Source organism: Schistocerca serialis, chromosome 11, assembly GCF_023864345.2.
Source record: "Schistocerca serialis cubense isolate TAMUIC-IGC-003099 chromosome 11, iqSchSeri2.2, whole genome shotgun sequence".
Classification (NCBI taxonomy): Eukaryota; Metazoa; Arthropoda; class Insecta; order Orthoptera; family Acrididae; genus Schistocerca; species Schistocerca serialis.
Window position 1 is genome coordinate 67,275,528 of NC_064648.1, and position 17,808 is coordinate 67,293,335.

General features: G+C 41.7%; 1 protein-coding gene across 2 annotated transcripts in view; it reads right to left on the reverse strand.

Moving 5' to 3' along the window:
* The window catches only part of LOC126426853 (Y-box factor homolog), a 117,778-nt gene that overhangs the window by 28,291 nt on the left and 71,679 nt on the right, over positions 1 to 17,808 (reverse strand). For both annotated transcript variants that reach the window (XM_050088875.1, XM_050088874.1), the window contains exons 3-4: positions 8,978 to 9,011; positions 1,108 to 1,381 (exon numbers count right to left, since the gene is read on the reverse strand). In XM_050088875.1, the coding sequence (XP_049944832.1) occupies positions 1,108 to 1,381; positions 8,978 to 9,011 (308 nt within the window). The remainder of the gene's footprint in view (positions 1 to 1,107; positions 1,382 to 8,977; positions 9,012 to 17,808) is intronic.

The following is a 17,808-nucleotide window of genomic DNA, read 5'->3' on the forward strand; positions in this document are numbered from 1 at the left end:
AACTAGGTACCATACATATTAAAGTGGCAACAGATCCAAAGAACTTACTTTCTAAACTGACTGTAGATGCCACGTGCTGACACTTCAACTACTTTGTCGACAGATGTTCACACCAGTAGTCAATTTATCAAAGTTACCTTCACGTACTTTTTGTTTATCATTTTGATAATTCAAATATTTACTATTTTCATCTTCAAGTTCACTCTGCTTTTCCAGATGGGCCTATTCAGAAGATAAAGCTGAAATAATTTGATATTTTTTGATCATTATTCAGCTGTATCAATGAAGAACAAAGATCCAGAAGAATTGATTCCAATGAGGGACTTCCAACAGACCTGTATAAAAGCACACAGTAGCAGTGTTGACAAATGATTAGTATAACACTACTAACAACAAGTTAATACAACAGAGCATCTGCCCTCACCTTGCTGTTTAACACCACATCATCCTGTCAAGTCACGTTCACAGTATAGTGTTCTGTTTAGTGGTGGTAACTTACTGTGGCAATTGCTTACAAAGCAGAAACTAGTTCTACAACCAGCAAGGTCTAAAATACAGCGTAAGACAAAGAATACCAGCTCATTCTTACTGATCTTTTAAGATGCTGCATTAAAGCTAAAGGTGGTGGCCATTTCATTTCTCTGGGGGTCACAACTAATGTTATGCACAGTGCAAGTTTCAAACCACTCTGGCACAGTCACATGCCCCACCTAGCACACACAGTGCAACCTGTCAGCTCATCAGTCCACTCCACTTTGTGTTTCATTCATGGATTGCCACAAGCAACCTGTGCTCTAGTTAGCTGTGTCAGTCCAGAACACACAAACTTACAGGCAAAACCCTGGCAAGACCACTAAATACCCACTGATCATAAGCAACTCCACCTACACACACACTCAATTATTTCGATGTGTGCTTAATTTGCACCACTTTGAAATTAAAGATATTCTGTGCTGTCAACTTGCACCTGCACATTTAGCCCAAGTAATAATAGAAGAGGATTAGAAGATTTGCAGACAGATGCAGAACGTAATGCAGCAGGTGAAGTGACTCGTCAAAACCTGCACCCCGCTAGATTAACCGGAAGGTCTGAGCACCTGTCCTCACCTCCATCATCTCGCTGCGGGGGAGGGCCTCTCCTCATGCCGGGGGGTCCGCCTCCACGAACGCCGGGTGGACCGCCGCGGCGCGGGTAGTACCACTGGCGGAAGCCACGCCTCCTGTCGGCGGCATAGGGAGAGCCCTTCACCGGTTCGCCGCCAGGTCCCGTCACGTTCGCAGCCTCGTTGCCCTTCTCGCCCACCACCACGTCGAACTCCACTACTTCGCCATCCCCTACACTGCGTACAGCTTTGCGTGGATTGTTCTTGGCGATTGCAGACTGAAATGAGGACAAAACAGTTAAAACCTTCCAGAACTGTATAATAGTTCACAGGAGCTAGTTAATTATCATTCAATGAAAAGCATCACTAAAAGCCAGGTTTAGGAGTGGTCAGGAAAATCTCACTCGGCAGGTTACCAATTAACAATTTCGATGTTGTGCAAGACAAAAGTTGTCCCGTACAGAAAGAAAGATTACCATTTCTAGCACCACCAGTATAGCAGAAGATTGACTCCCGTGAATCTAGATAATGCCAGATCTGTCTTGCAATGACTTAAGTAAATTGGATGTAAACTTTGAGAGCACTCAAATAGATGTAGCAAAAATTCCAAAAATGGGGGTCTGGATTGTGTCCCTCTAAAACACTGTTTAGGGTGAAAGTGCCTCGGAATGCCAGATCTCAGACAGCAGATACTGTCTAAAAAATCAGGTCAGAATAAAGTAACTGGAAGGAAATGATGATCATGACAACTGGAAGGAAGGATCTTCCAACTCATTTAATCATTTAATGCTTATTTCTATTGTGATTATCCTACCAGTAAAAATTAGTCTTTGCAATGGGTTGTAATTTGAAAACCGGTACTACAATATCCAACGTATGCCTAAACGCGAGGACATTTATTGGATGCTTATCCTAATAGCTTTTGCGACTCGAGCGTCAGGAGATCTTTGCTCAGATAGTGACAAGAGGCAAATGCTTTTAATAACTGAAATGCCAGTAGATACCATAAATTTATTTCAGGGTGTATACACAGACAAGGAAATAAATTTGTGTGTTTCCCAGCTGAAAGTACACTTTTTCCCAGGCGAAAATACTTTTCCGTGTTTGTGGCAGTATTTTCCCTCAGAACACTGAAACTTGTCAATCCTTTGAATGGTTAAGGTCTTTACAGCAGCGTAGGACTTCCCAGCACCTTAGGAAATTAACCCCACAAAAGAAGCACGTTTTGGAAAGCCCTCCAATGTTTAGCAACATGTACAATGTGCTGCATATTTATTATAAAAGTATATATTTCAATTCCAAACAAGGCACCAAAGTTTCTGAAAAACTAAAAGATTGAAATGTGATTTTGTAAGCCAATCAAAGCTCACATCACATGACCTCACCAGCTGATGGTAGCAGTATTCGGATCATACGACACGATGGTAGCCAATAGCACCACCACGTAAGTAGTGCGAACACACAAATTAGAAAAGTTAATGGGTAAAATTAACTTGCGTAGTGTAGCTACAAGAAAAGCTAAGGTTTCACACACAATATTTGTCTTCTTTGCATGTTTTCTGCTTTAAGATAGGTCAGACAAAAGTGCCAGTAAAATTTTAAGTAATGATAAATTTCTTCTTTTGCACTAAATTCTGTCAACAGTAAGTGATTTATCCTTATTTAAATCTTAACACTTTGAGAGACAACACACTGTGATTTAAGAAATTCAAAGCACTTTTGTAAACGTAACAATTCACCTTGCGTGAAGTGAAATTTACGCTAAAAGTGAGTCTTTTCAAACCACCATTCGCAATACTTTCCTATGACCTGTTAGGCCCTTATTACACTAGGCCGCAAGGCGGCACAGCTAGACACGCCACCGGTGGCGTTGCTCGTCATTGGGAATAGATAGTAATGGAGCCTATTACACTACGGCAGCCAGTGGCACCACCAGAAGCTGGCTGCCTCGCCCCTCTCTCGTTTGTGTTTATTGCTGCAGTATTATTCTGCTGTGGTCGGATTCAGTAAAATCCTTTGGTAGGATTATCAGTTCTTACCAGTAAAAACTGAAAATATTTAACAGGAAACTAAAACAATGAAAGATTCCTGGAATTCTAGAAATTTCCCAGACTTTTCCCATATTTGAGGGCATATACACCCTGCATTTACTGTAAAGAGCTACTATTTTCACTTACACGTCCCAGCTTTCCTGTAGTGCCACCTACGGGTACAGTCCCAACAAGTATATTACTGCGAGTACTTCACTCAGTGATTGTGTTAAGATGTCTCCTGCATCACTTCCAAAGAAAACTTATTTCAGGTGGTAGGTAACTAAAATAGCAAGTAAATCAGCTTTGGCCAGGGACATTTAAATGTACTATCAAGCTTCAGGCCCTGTGGAAACTATTTTCAGGCTTGGGATCCTTTGGTAAAGAAACCCACTCATAGCTGCTGTTTCACAGCTTCAGGCATATCCCCACAGTGAGTGGGGTGCTCGTTTTCTCACTTTGAAATAAACTGGCAGTGCTTACGCCACCATGTACCACAGCAACACACAAAATTTTCCCATCAGTACACTTACGTTGCACATAAACCACAAACCTAACAGGAAATAGGCTATACTTCACACCACTAGGACATCAGCATAAAAACCATTCAAAGTTCATTAACAATTCATCCTTCAAAAACATCTGGCCGACTGATACGGACTTCAGCAAAATTCACATGCAATGCTATAAATCTTTAAAGTTGTTTATAGAATGGGTGTCGCAGCTGTATTGCAAGAATTCTACTATCGTGATATCCAGTGCCTTCATTGTTGTTGTTGTGGTCTTCAGTCCTGAGACTGGTTTGATGCAGCTCTCCATGCTACTCTATCCTGTGCAAGCTTCTTCATCTCCCAGTACCTGCTGCAACCTACATCCTTCTGAATCTGCTTAGTGTATTCATCTCTTGGTCTCCCTCTACGATTTTTACCCTCCACGCTGCCCTCCAATGCTAAATTTGTGATCCCTTGATGCCTCAAAACATGTCCTACCAACCGATCCCTTCTTCTAGTCAAGTTGTGCCACAAACTTCTCTTCTCCCCAATCCTATTCAATACCTCCTCATTAGTTACATGATCTACCCACCTTATCTTCAGCATTCTTCTGTAGCACCACATTTCGAAAGCTTCTATTCTCTTCTTGTCCAAACTGGTTATCGTCCATGTTTCACTTCCATACATGGCTACACTCCATACAAATACTTTCAGAAACGACTTCCTGACACTTAAATCTATACTCTATGTTTACAAATTTCTCTTCTTCAGAAACGATTTCCTTGCCATTGCCAGTCTACATTTTATATCCTCTCTACTTCGACCATCATCAGTTATTTTGCTCCCCAAATAGCAAAACTCCTTTACTACTTTAAGTGTCTCATTTCCTAATCTAATCCCCTCAGCATCACCCGACTTAATTTGACTACATTCCATAATGTACTGTTGTATGTTCCATAATGTACTGTTATATTTTGAAGTTTGTAACTAGTCTGATCCCTTTATTACAACAGAAAAACTGGCTGAAATATGTCATGACGATTCACAATCCTTTTCTGGACTTTTTCAAGTTCTGACCAGGTCACTTACTATTCATCAGGATAATTCATATTGCATTTCCAGAAGGTATTAAAGAACTGAAATGTAACTCATTAAATTTGAGTTTTTGTAAAAGCGGGCTGACTATATCCATCTTTGCCACTGTTACAAATTTCCTAGCAGATTTCTTTGGCCGACTTCAAATTGTCTATATGGTAGTTTCTCCTGAAATTATTTCACATAAGAGAATGCTAAAAGCCACTCAAGATGGTCTATTTCTTTGAAGAAAGTATTTATGGAAATATTTCTCAGTTGCTGAACACTCCAGGGTACAGTGAGCTGATGACAGCTTTCAAAACGACACTAAGTACTGAATTGAACATTACCCTTGTTCACTGTAACCGTGTACAAATTTTTGTTTTAGTGAGGGAAAAAAGTCATATGCACCCAAGTCAAAACAACAGAACACAATGACACGAGTTAAAAAACAACTATACATCAATACCTACTGACAGTGTATACAGCTAAAAACAGGGGTGTGAAGAAAGGGCTACAAAAGACACCATACTGAAACAGAGGTAGGAAACAAAAAATTAAATGGCCATCCATATATTGCTTTGACAGATAAGTAAAACGTGGTTGGCAGGGCGTACGTCATTTGTTAAAACGGCCAATTAACTCAGATTTAGAATGTTACAAAATTGGCATTAAGTCGAAGTGGAGGACAGTTAAAACTTGGGCACAATGTGTACAAAGTGGTGGGGTAGCACCAATTACCAAATGACTATGGCTAAAAAAGACAGTGGCCAATACGCAGCCTAGTTAAAATTACCTCCTCCCGGCAGGAGGGCTGGGAGAGGCTTAAGAAGCCAGAACTTGTTCCCGTGAAGCGAGGACCAGTGGTAATGCCAAAGTGACACCTCCTCTTGACATTTGTCAACAGGGAGATCATTTGAGGGAACAGACGAATTAGTGCACCGAGGTACGAGGACTGCAGCCTCGGCAGCAGCGTCAGCAGCCTCATTTCTCGGCATACCGACACGGCCAAAAGCCCACAAACATCACAGTGGCTCCACCGAGAGTGAGAGAGTGAGTTTTCCTGGACCCACTGCACTAAGGGATGGGCCGTGTACAGCAAACAGGGACTTTGCGAAGAGGACAATTAAAATGTCTGTCACCGAATGTACACTGTGGCCTACTACAGGGCAAAGAGATCGGCTGTAGATACTGAGCAGTGTGGCTGAAGCCAATAACTAAAGACCTGGGTGCCAATGACAAAGCCACACCTAGTACCACTGTCAGTCCAAGAGCCATCACTGTACACAAAGGTACTATCGCAAAGTTCCTTGCTAAGGTCGTGGAACTGAAGGTAATACAGTGAGGCTGGAGTAGTGTCCTCAGGAAGTGAACGAAGGCCGAGGTTAACACGGGCCGCTTCACGAGGCCGAGGTGGCGAAGGGTTCACACCCACCGGTAAAGTTACAGGTAGTGTGAAGTTAAGCAGCCGGAGGTAACAGAAGAGGGACGGCCCCATACTGGCTATCAAAGGAACCGTCAAAGGAGGTGGCACAGGATGGGTGCCCACACATGACAGACAAATGGTATGCATACTTGCTGAGGAGAAAAATCACAGCAGTATGACAGTTTTAGTTCAGTAGCTTCAGCATATAGGCCCAACTGGTCAAGTGTAATAGGTAACCACGACCAAACTGATACCACAATAGTGCACAGTGTTGAGATGGTGTCAGATGGATGGACGTGCCGACACTTAAAGCACCCACAGTAGAGTTTCTAATGGACAATGGACTGGTACAAACAGGAGGGTGGTTCGATCTGCACCCCAGGAAGTACCACTGAGGACATGTGGGACAGTGAGGATTCGCATACAGCGGGCTGCCAAGTTAAGACATATGGGGGTACCAAGAGTTTCCTATCTAGCGTGAGCCCCCAGGAATTTCGTTGTTTCAACAAACTGAAGAACAAGAGGCCCAAGATGTGAAGGTGGTGGTGGTGATGGGAGAGGGGGGGCGGGGGGGGGGGGGGGGGGCGCCAATTGCATTGCCAGAAAGCCAAACGAATTGTTTTGTCAGTGGAAAAACTAAAGCCATTATCAATGCTCCAGGAGTAAAGACTATGAGAACATGCTGAGTACACCCCCTCTGCAATAGATGGCAAATTGTCAACAAAATGGGAGTTGGAGAAGCCCAGCAGGAGACAGGCCATTACAGGGTTAATGGCAATAGCAGAGATGACACTCGGGAAGGAACCCTGAGGCACACCGCTTTCCTGGATAAAGGTGTCCAACAAGGCAGAACCCACACGAACCTTGAAAACTGTCTTAAAAATTCCTAAAGGAAACAGGGCAGCTGGCCAGAAAAGCCCCGCATGTAAAGAGTATGGAGGAAACCAGTCCTTCAGTAGGTGTCTTAGTCCTTCTCCAAATTGAAAAACACAGCCACAGCCTGTGATTTCCACAGAAAATCCTTCAGGACATGCGCGGACAACGTGGCAAGATGGTCAACTGCAGGACACCGCACTGTGTAGTCGTTAGTAAATTGCGAGACTAGCCACCGTACCAGCTGGGCACGAGTCATACCTTCTATCACCTTGCAAACACAGCTGGTGATGAGATGGGGGAGGTCTTTACCGGGCTTAGGTATGGGTACAATCGTAGCTTCATGCCGACATCCAGGAAATGTGCCCTCTGCCAAAACTTTCTTTTCTTTCTTTCGCTTGTGCCATTTTTCCCCACAGATACACAGGGCCGGCACGATTAATCGGATGTGGCAATGTTAGTCGAAGGGGTGGCCGGATGCCTTTCCTGCCACCACCCCGTATTTCCAAATATTAATCCTCTCATTAGCAGTAACACGTCTTCTGTTCCTGGTGTACAATGAAAATGGCTTATCGGTTAATACAACAGCAGTACCATAATTCCTATCGCCCTCAACTCCTATAGAGAAGGTACGATAAGCAACAACATCTCTGTCATAGTAAGCCTCCAACCCTTCTAAAGGCTTATCACTACCTCGTACTATGGCAACGGTTAACCAACCATTACCAGGAACAGCTTCAGTGGTAGTACATGAAAAATTAATTTTGGCTCCAACAAATGTTACTGGGCCTGAAAGTAGCTCTTCTTGTGCTACATTATTAGGCATTGAAGAAAAAGTATCAACAGTCTTGTAAACTGGCATTCTTGATCATCTTGTATATCTCTTCCTCCGATACGGTATGGCTGTGTGCTTCGTGCGGCTGCCTCGAGTCAAATGAGCGTGCTGCAGCCTGCACAGCGGATGTATGTCACTGATAAGGTGGCGCGGCGGGGAGGAGGCGGACCGTCGCCCCAGTGCACATTCCTACCACAGGTTACGTATTTGGCTGGGAACATTATAGTGAGGTCGAAACGATGACAGACAGCAGCACGTCGGGTTCGGAATGTACAGCTGGACTGTGAATTTCATACCCTGCCTCGATCTTTGACGAGAGCACCACTCTATCAAATGTGAGAAAAAGAGTGCGGGTGGGCACTGAGGAGGAAGCTCTTTCGGCACCCGACTGACAGCAACGACACCCCGATCGGAGAGGTAACACGATTTCGGCCGGTCAGTGACAGTCGATGCTCCGACATTCTGATAACACCCCAGACACGCTTACCGAGGTAAGGGAAAAAGAATAGCGAGAGGACAGACGTACAGCACAGAAGGGAAAAGATGCTGCGAAGGCTGGAGCCCTGCCGTAGCCGAGCTCGAACCCACCGAAGAGTGGCGAGCCCCTCGGGGGGGGGTACGTACAAATGTACCAGTTAAAGTTCGTCGAAATACGTGTTAATCCTGCGGGAACCTCTATGAATGACACTATATTCTAGGTGCTCGGCATTGTTCTACATCTAACAAATTTCACTATTTTAACTCTCAGTAGTGTGCATTTTACCACAATTTATGGCACACACCTGGCTTATTAGTGAGCTGTCCCCACACCTTTATCTGCCTGTCTTCAGGTACCACTGCACTAGGCTCATCTCTTGTCTACTGCAAGTGGAGCTATGTTTCAGAAGAAGTTATTCACAATATTACCAACTGGGTCATATATTTGCCACACTTCCGAACGCGTGTATTTTAATTGTTACCGACTTATGTTTTCACCAGAAGTTTGACAACTTTGAAACTGGCTGAGGACAACTTTAAAACTGGCTGAGAACCTAAAACAGGCTGTGAAGTTCTGAACACGCTGCAGTTCAGGTGGTTATTTCAACCATTTTATTAAAATCTCCACTAAAAAGGTAGCTATGTAATTATAAAGTAATTTTACTTACTTGATGGACAAAAACGTCATCTTTGGTGTCATTTCTGGAACAAAAAAATAGCTTCTATTACATATGTATTTTCCAAGTAGAAGTTTTACAAATTACAACAAAAATACTGTGCAACCTTAAAAATGTCACATTCCCTATACAGCGTAGGATTTCACCCATCCAGTCAATAATGAAACCACTGGTTTCAACAGAAAGCAACAGCTTGTCAGAAGCAAATTTTATGTAGTACAAATGTGCTCAAATTATGTACCAGTGGTCCCTTACTGTAGGTGGAGTTTTTAAGATTAAGTTCCAATTTTGTGATTTGGCTCAGGTGGGTGGTCACCATGTGGAATCAACAGCTATCCAAGAAGACATCTCAAACAAACTGATTTGTCAACTTTGAAATAGGGAAAATTATTCTGTGAAACAGATGTGACAAATGCTTCAAATAAGCTAGTGTAACATATCACATAAATTCTGATGACACTTTAAAGCAACTGTTCCAGAGGTAAGAGGAAATTTTATGTGGTGTATTGTTCCCAGCCCACTTACAGGATTTGTACTAAGGTAATATCACATGCAACGTAACCCAAAATTCCTTTTTATAAGTTGAGTCACAAGTTGCTCACTAAATCCATAATGAGAGGACAAGGGCAGATATACTGGGTTACTGAACTAACAAAACTAATTTTAAAACTCCCGACGTGCACATAACTAAACTCCAAAAATATTTAGCTTTTCATTTATTTTTATATTCTGGGCCCACTATGTAGTATATGTTGTAAGGACATAATTATAATTCCAAATTAACTGATAGGTTTGATTCCTTCTTTTACCAAAAGCCTATTTCAACTGAATTGCCATTATTTACCAAGAAGTAGCTATTAGACCTATAAGAGTCATTCCAAGACTAATAAACATGCACCATTAAATTATTAAATTTAAAAATATATATATATATTTCTGCTGTATATGTGTGTGTGTGTGTGTGTGTGTGTGTGTGTGTGTGTGCGCGCGCGCTAGTGTATACCCGTCCTTTTTTTCCCCCCCTAAGGTAAGTCTTTCCGCTCCCGGGATTGGAATGACTCCTTACCCTCTCCCTTAAAACCCACTTCCTTTCGACTTTCCCTCTCCTTCCCTATTTCCTGATGAGGCAACAGTTTGTTGCGAAAGCTTGAATTTTGTGTGTATGTATGTGTCTGTGTTTCTATCGACCTGCCAGCGCTTTCGTATGGTAAGTCGTCGTCGTCGTCATCATCATCATCATCATCATCATCATCATCATCATCATCATCATCATCATCATCATCATCATCATCATCATCATCATCATCTTTGTTTTTATATATATAGCAATGATCACACTGTTTCACTTAACATGTTGGCAAGTTACTGCTTATACACGTCCATTACCAGAGAAAAAAAAAACTTTTACATGTTCATTTTTCTCATTCGTACAGAGCTTGTGAACTGAACAATCAGTTGAGACAAAGGTTTTATTATTTTGAACAAATAATGCTGAGATGCAGTAGTTAGTACAAACCCAGCTTTAATAGATTTATGTAACCCACTCACATTTCTTGCTTTACTGCTCTGAATTCTGGAACTAGCTGTTCTAGAGTTACCCGAACTGTACCACCACATGACAATTTAACAAATTACAATGGTTTCTAAATTATTATGTGCCTTAGGTGAAACATTAGTACTACAGAAAGTCATTGCTTTAACTATTTTTTAGAATTAAAAATACAGAAATAGTCTAAGAATAAACCAATCTTTTAACATGAAACAGAACAGTAACATCACTGCACATTTCTAATATGCATAATTTCTGGCTTGTGAACCATCCTGAGCTAAATAAATGCCGCATACTGAACAGCATTAAAGCTTAACAGTGACCTTTGTTCGGATCTGATATACAAGTTACACACAAGTTCAACTGTGTCTTCATGTAAACTTCTATGAAGAATTTAAGTTGTTTACCAGTACTTGTTTAAAGGCTGCTTTTATATGTCAAGGAAGTGTTCCATTTCTTAAGGACAGCTCAGATCAAAACACCAGGCACAGTATACAAAGGAATAGTGCAGTTTCTGGTCTATGCAGTTGATGTGGATGTTAGTGCAAGGACATAACTAGCTGCTAAAGAAGCTAAGGGCACTGGTTACAGTTGCAATATAAAATTGATTGCAAGTGAATAGCGATAAAACCAAATACACGTGAATAATACAACCAGAACTAAATGCAATGTTAGAAACTGACTAGACACAAATAGAATCTGCTAGTCAATTCATCTAACTGGGAACAATTTTAACATTACAGAACGAAAGTATGAAAATTAAACATGCTAATAAATGCTGTTATGGGCTGAACCCAACTTAAATCTGTTCAAAACAACAAAATGTTAACATATGGCTCAGAAACCTGGACAGTGACAGCTGTGTGAAGAGCTTGTAGAATGTTTTGAATGAAAGGCGTTACACAAAATCTATGGCACAACTAATGATGGAGCATGGCACAAACTAAATAATTTTGACTTCACAGATTGTATGATGATCTTGAAATCGTGAAGTTCATTACAAAAAACTGCCTGAAATTTATCGGCCCTCTCGTGAAGATGAAGCAGGGGAAGACCGAGACTGATACTTGGGTGACATACAAGATTTAGAAAGTTACTGGTGCCAGAGAATGGAGATCCAAGACACTTGACAGTGACGAACGGAACGATGTCTAGTGGCAGGCAAAGAACCATCATCAATGATTGCAGACCCAGGAAGTAGTAGTTCAATTTATTAGGGATTTCAGGCATTCTTTTACAGTTTCAGAACTGTAAACTGAATATCAGCGGAGTCTAGGCTCATTTACAAGTGATGAAAATACTGTGGAGCTACTTTGATTCAATTTTTATTGGTGCAAAGTTGCCCCATTTCCCCCCAGAAAATAAGCTTCACAGCTGCTTTAGATTTTAGACTGATAAATAACACATTGATTGCAAATTTGTGGTACAATTTAGAAAATCTTTACAAATAAATGTCATTCTTCAGTTTAATCTGTTTCCTGACATAAAAATACAACTTTGTACTGCGTTTTTGAGGTGATTTTAGTCAGATTTTGTCATCATTCATGACTGATTATGCCTTTCAGCGTTCAGTCTGGAGCATAGTCCCCCTTATAAAATTCCTCCATGATCCCATATTCAGTGCCAACATTGGTGCCTCCTCATCTGATGTTAAGCCAATTACTTCAAAATCATTCTTAACCGAATCCAGGTACCTTCTCCTTGGTCTGCCCCTCTACTGCGAACCCACGAGTCTCTTGGGTAACCTTGCTTCTCCCATGCGTGTAACATGACCCCACCATCTAAGCCTGTTCGCCCTGACTGCTACATCTATAGAGTTCATTTCCAGTTTTTCTTTGATTTCCTCATTGTGGACACCCTCCTGCCATTGTTCCCATCTACTTGTACCTGCAATCATCCTAGCTACTTTCATATCCGTAACCTCAACCTTGTTGATAAGGTAACCTGAATCCACCCAGCTTTCGCTCCCATACAACAAAGTTGGTCGAAAGATTGAACGGTGCACAGATAACTTAGTCTTGGTACTGACTTCCTTCTTGCAGAAGAGAGTAGATCGTAGCTAAGCACTCACTGCATTAGCTTTGCTACACCTCGCTTCCAGTTCTTTCACTATGTTGCCATCCTGTGCCTGTTGCCTGTCCGTCTGTTCTAACTTTGTTCCTCCTATTTGGCACTCAATCCGTTTATATATTTCTTCCCCACTGACATTACTTTCGTTTTGGAGATTCTAATCTTCATACCATAGTCATTACATTTCTGATCTAGCTCTGAAATGTTGCTTTGCAAACTTTCAATCGAATCTGCCATCACAACTAAGTCATCTGCATATGCAAGACTGCTTATTGTGTGTTCACGTATCTTAATCTCACCCAGCCAGTCTATTGTTTTCAACATATGATCCATAAATAATATGAACAACAGTGGAGACAGGTTGCAGCCTTGTCTTACCCCTGAAACTACTCTGAACCATGAACTCAATTTACCGTCAACTCTAACTGCTGCCTGACTATCCATGTAAAGACCTTTAATTGCTTGCAAAAGTTTGCCTCCTATTGCATAATCTTGTAGAACAGACAATAACTTCCTCCTAGGAACCTGGTCATATGCCTTTTCTAGACCTATGAAGCATACATACAATTCCCTGTTCCACTCTTAACACTTCTCCATTATTTGCTGCAAGCTAAAGATCTGGTCCTGACAACCTCTAAGAGGCCTAAACCCACACTGATTTTCATCCAATTGGTCCTCAACTAATACTCGCACTTTCCTTTCAACAATGCCTGAGAAGATTTTACCCACAACGGTGATTAAAGAGATACCTCTGTAGTTGTTACAATCTTTTCTGTTTCCATGTTTAAAGATTGGTGCGATTACTGCTTTTGTCCAGTCTGATGGAACCTGTCCCGACTCCCAGGTCAATTCAATTATCCTGTGTAGCCATTTAAGACCCGACATTGCACTGTATTTGATGAGTTCCGACTTAATTTCATCCACCCCAGCCGCTTTATTGCACTGCAATCTATTGACCATTTCCTCCACTTCCTCAAATGTGATCCTATTTCCATCATCATTCCTATCCCATTCTACCTCGAAATCTGAAACATTACTGATCGTATTTTCACCTACATTGAACAACTCTTCAAAATATTCCCTCCATCTGCCAGAGTCATCCACAGGATTCACCAGCAGTTTTCCTGACCTGTCCAAAATACTTGTCATTTCCTTCTTACCTCCCTCTCGAAGACTGCTAATTACACTCCAGAATGGTTTTTCAGCAGCTTGACCCAAAGTCTCCAACCTGTTTCCAAAGTCTTCGCAAGATTTCTTCTTGGATGCTGCAATTATCTGTTTGGCTTTGTTTCTTTCTTCAACATAACTTTCTCTGTCTACCCGAGTTCTAGTATATAGCGATTTTTGATACGCCTTTTTCCTTTTACAGGCTGCCTTGACTGTGTTATTCCACCAAGCTGTTTGCTTCATCCTACCTTTACACACTACTGTTCCAAGACATTCTTTAGCCACTTCTAGTACTGTGTCCCTGTACTTTGTCCATTCCTTTTCCAATGACTGCAATTTACTACATTCAACTAACTGGTACCTTTCTGAAATCGCTGTTATGTACTTGTGCCTGATTTCCTTATCCTGAAGTTTCTCCACTCTTATCCTCCTACATATGGACCTGACCTCCTGCACTTTCAGCCTCGCAATCCCAATTTCACTGCAGATTAAATAATGATCAGTGTCATCAAAGAATCCCCTGAATACATGTGTGTCCTTCACAGCCTTCCTGAATTCCTGATCTGTTATTATATAGTCAATGACAGATCTGATTCCCCTACCTTCCCAAGTATACCGGTGAATGTTTTTGTTTAAAAAAGGAGTTTGTGATTACTAAGCCCCTACTGGCACAGAAATCCAAGAGTTGTTTCCCGTTCCTGTTGGCCTCCATATCCTCTCCAAATTTACCCACAACTTTTTCATACCCTTCTGTTCGATTTACAATCCTGGCATTAAAATCACCCATGAGCAGAACATTGTCCTTGTCCCTTACTCTAACAACATCACTGAGTGCCTCATAAAAACTATCATATCTTTGCAGAAGATATCCAAGATAATGATGGGTAGAATAACTCGAACATATGCACAAATACAAACTCAACTAATGGATAGACTGTTCAACATATTTATTAAAATAGGTACTAGACAGAATGTAGAGTTTTCAGAGATGGAACAGTTAATAACCCCCCTCCCCCCCCCCCCCCAAGGAACAAAACAGCCCCACTTTGTGGCAGCTGACTTTTTAAAAAAGTGATACCAGATTGGTGCATCTGCGTGGCCAAGCACGATTCAAGAAATGTATGCTACAACGTTTTTCCCTTACGGGGACAAATTCTGAAACGTTTCTCCTTTATGAGAACTTTCCCCTCTACGGCCGTATCGAGCCAGGGGCCGCTGCCTCCTTAAAAAAAAAAAAGTTCACAAGACGGATGTTTAAATAAGGCCAAAGCTTAATGCAACGGATATTACTAGTAGCAAATGTAGCCAGAGTCATTTGCAGCGAAATCTAACTACTTCGTCATCCACTGCTGAACTGACGCCACCTCCATCCCGCTCCCACGGTCTAATGAAGGGTACGCTCTCGTTCTCCGGGCCCTCGTTGAGCTCGTTTCGTGTTGCAGCGAGTGCCAAATCTCCGTTAGACAGCAGTGTCTAACGACCTGGAGAATTTTTTACTCAGGACTGTGAATCAATCTACTACGACACAATCTTATTTTCCAGCACAGTCTCCGATTATCTGGGATGAAAAGGCCGCAGAACCGGTTGCAAATAAAGCGCAGACCTGTTTACTAATTACTTTTTCAGACTTCCAAATCATTTTATTGAGTAAGTTCAGCTGGCCGAAACGAGTTATATTCCACATTTTCGCACAGGTGAAACTATCACGAAAGGACTGTTTCTAAGACTGTAATATTTGGCAACTTGCTAGGTTTTTCAGTAATTGCGAGAAGTGAATTTTAGATGCCAGGTAAGGCTTTGACAATCTTAGAAGGAAACTACACGGTGTTTTCATTGACGAGTATGTGCATGCATGACTACTGCGATACTGAATTAGCAATAAAGGCCGCAGCGCCCTTTTGCGACAGCCGTCTATTCGTGTGAGCGGCCACTTTGGCAAGCAACGAGCACGGACAAAGAGCTGCCAAGCACGGCGCGTGTCGTATCGACCCACGAGACCAGCACGTGGCAACGCAGCCGCTAGGTCGTTGAACTCGCCGTCAGAGCGCTCTACCATCGGCCGCTTCGCAATATGGCCGTCGCGTTCTACCTGATTTTCACCAACACTTCGGGAAGGGGCAGCACTGCAACACTAGTGCAGCGACGTAGCAGAAAACGACAAAAATTAACGTTACGCAGTACCGTCCCACCAAAACACTTTCATGCTTTTAACGCGAAATAAAAAATTAACAATGACATTTCGCTTCCGACGAAAAATGTACCTGCTTCCTGATAATGGCAACGTCACCCAAATCTATTGGCTGGCTGACTTTTCGTTGAGCACTTTAATTCGTTGAACTGTGTCCAAGTCTGAATTTAGGGACACCTTTTGTTTTCAAGTATTTAATTTTTCACGTGCAGTGGCTATTAATCAGGAAGTTTGTACTTACTATACTAACCCTAGTATTACTGGACGAATTCGTTGCAATATATGACTTTACATCGCCGATTGCGACAGAGGAACATTCCTGTTTTTGTTCAGAGCTGAAATAAACTCTTCGCTAAAGACAACTAAGAATTTGAAATGTGGAATACCGTCATTTAGATGCGCATTCGAATGGATGGTCTCAATCTATTCTAAAAATTCTCAATATACTATTGAAACTTCCGAGTACAGCACATATAAGAGTAAATTTGACTTTCTGCAGTGTCTTGCGATCTAAAATACATTCCTTGTATGCATCGGATTACAAATTTGAGTTTTCACTGATAATATAGAAGTGGTATTTTAACAGTAAATTCGTGTTATCAGATTCGAAGGTGAATGCTGGGGACCTGAAACACTAAATGTTTCCTGTTTGAAAGCTTTTGGAAGGGCCGACTGCACAGATATAGGTGAGTAGGAGACACTAAAACCTCAATATTCTTTCATAAGCATTATGTGACACGACAAATTCATAATACACTACAAAGCCTATTAAAATTGTATGTGAAAGGTATTAGTCAAATCCAGAAATTTTAATGAAAAGGAAAATGTCACAGTGATTTCTACAGATAAACGCACAAGTGATGCATTGTCTTTGGCACTGCGATTACTACTGAAACATTACTTGAATGTATACCGCCTTCGCTGGAGCAGCTACTGTAGGTAGAGGCACACATTCCAAGTAAGAAAGTTAACCGCAAACCGCCATGAAGTCCCTTATTCGCGTAAGGAGACAAAGTTCTGTAATAATGTGAAACCCGTTTGGCATGCCGGAGCTCCGACGGTACAATTACCCTGGCCTAATTTTGCCTCTGAAGTCTCACCTCTACGTTTCTTGTTACGTTCTTTGAGCTACGACTAGGGCGTAGTTAACGAAGCTGTTTTCAAGTTTTCTCCGATCATCATCAAAGTCGCGTTACGAGTTACCGCATATTGCATAGGCCTATTGTTTAAACCTAGTCCTATTTAATTTATCCATGTCCATTAATTCACCATAATGATAAATCATGTAAGTCTAACCACCGTTGCATCAAGTCATTTTAATGTACTGCTGATGGAAACACTGCTATTATACCCAACTTTTGTGTCATGTAATTAACAGAAGTTACACTATGAGGCGCAGATTCCAATGCACGAGGTGTACTGTTAGCGTTGAGGAATCCTTCAGTAATGTTATATGACTTGCTGCTGCCGACTAACAGCAACAACAACGCAAGGCAGCAGCTGGTACGTCTAATTGTGTGGAAAGCCAAGAAGAACATGTCGCAATCTTTTTCCTTCCACATTTCAACAACGCAGGGGGGAGAGGGCAGCTCGTGTGGTGGCAATGTGGTAGCCATAACGCATCGCATCATCCCGGTCGGAAAGGCATCCTCAAAGTGGACCAAGGAAAATTAACTTGCAGATCACAGCTGTAATCGACTTCTGAGATTACGCAGTAATCTGTCATTAAATAGCGTCTGGAAAGCATTTCAGAATAGCCAATCGATATTGCTGCAAAATAATCATGCAAGAAAGGCATATTGGATCATATCAAGATCATTTAAAAATCGGAATGGTAGTATGTAAATA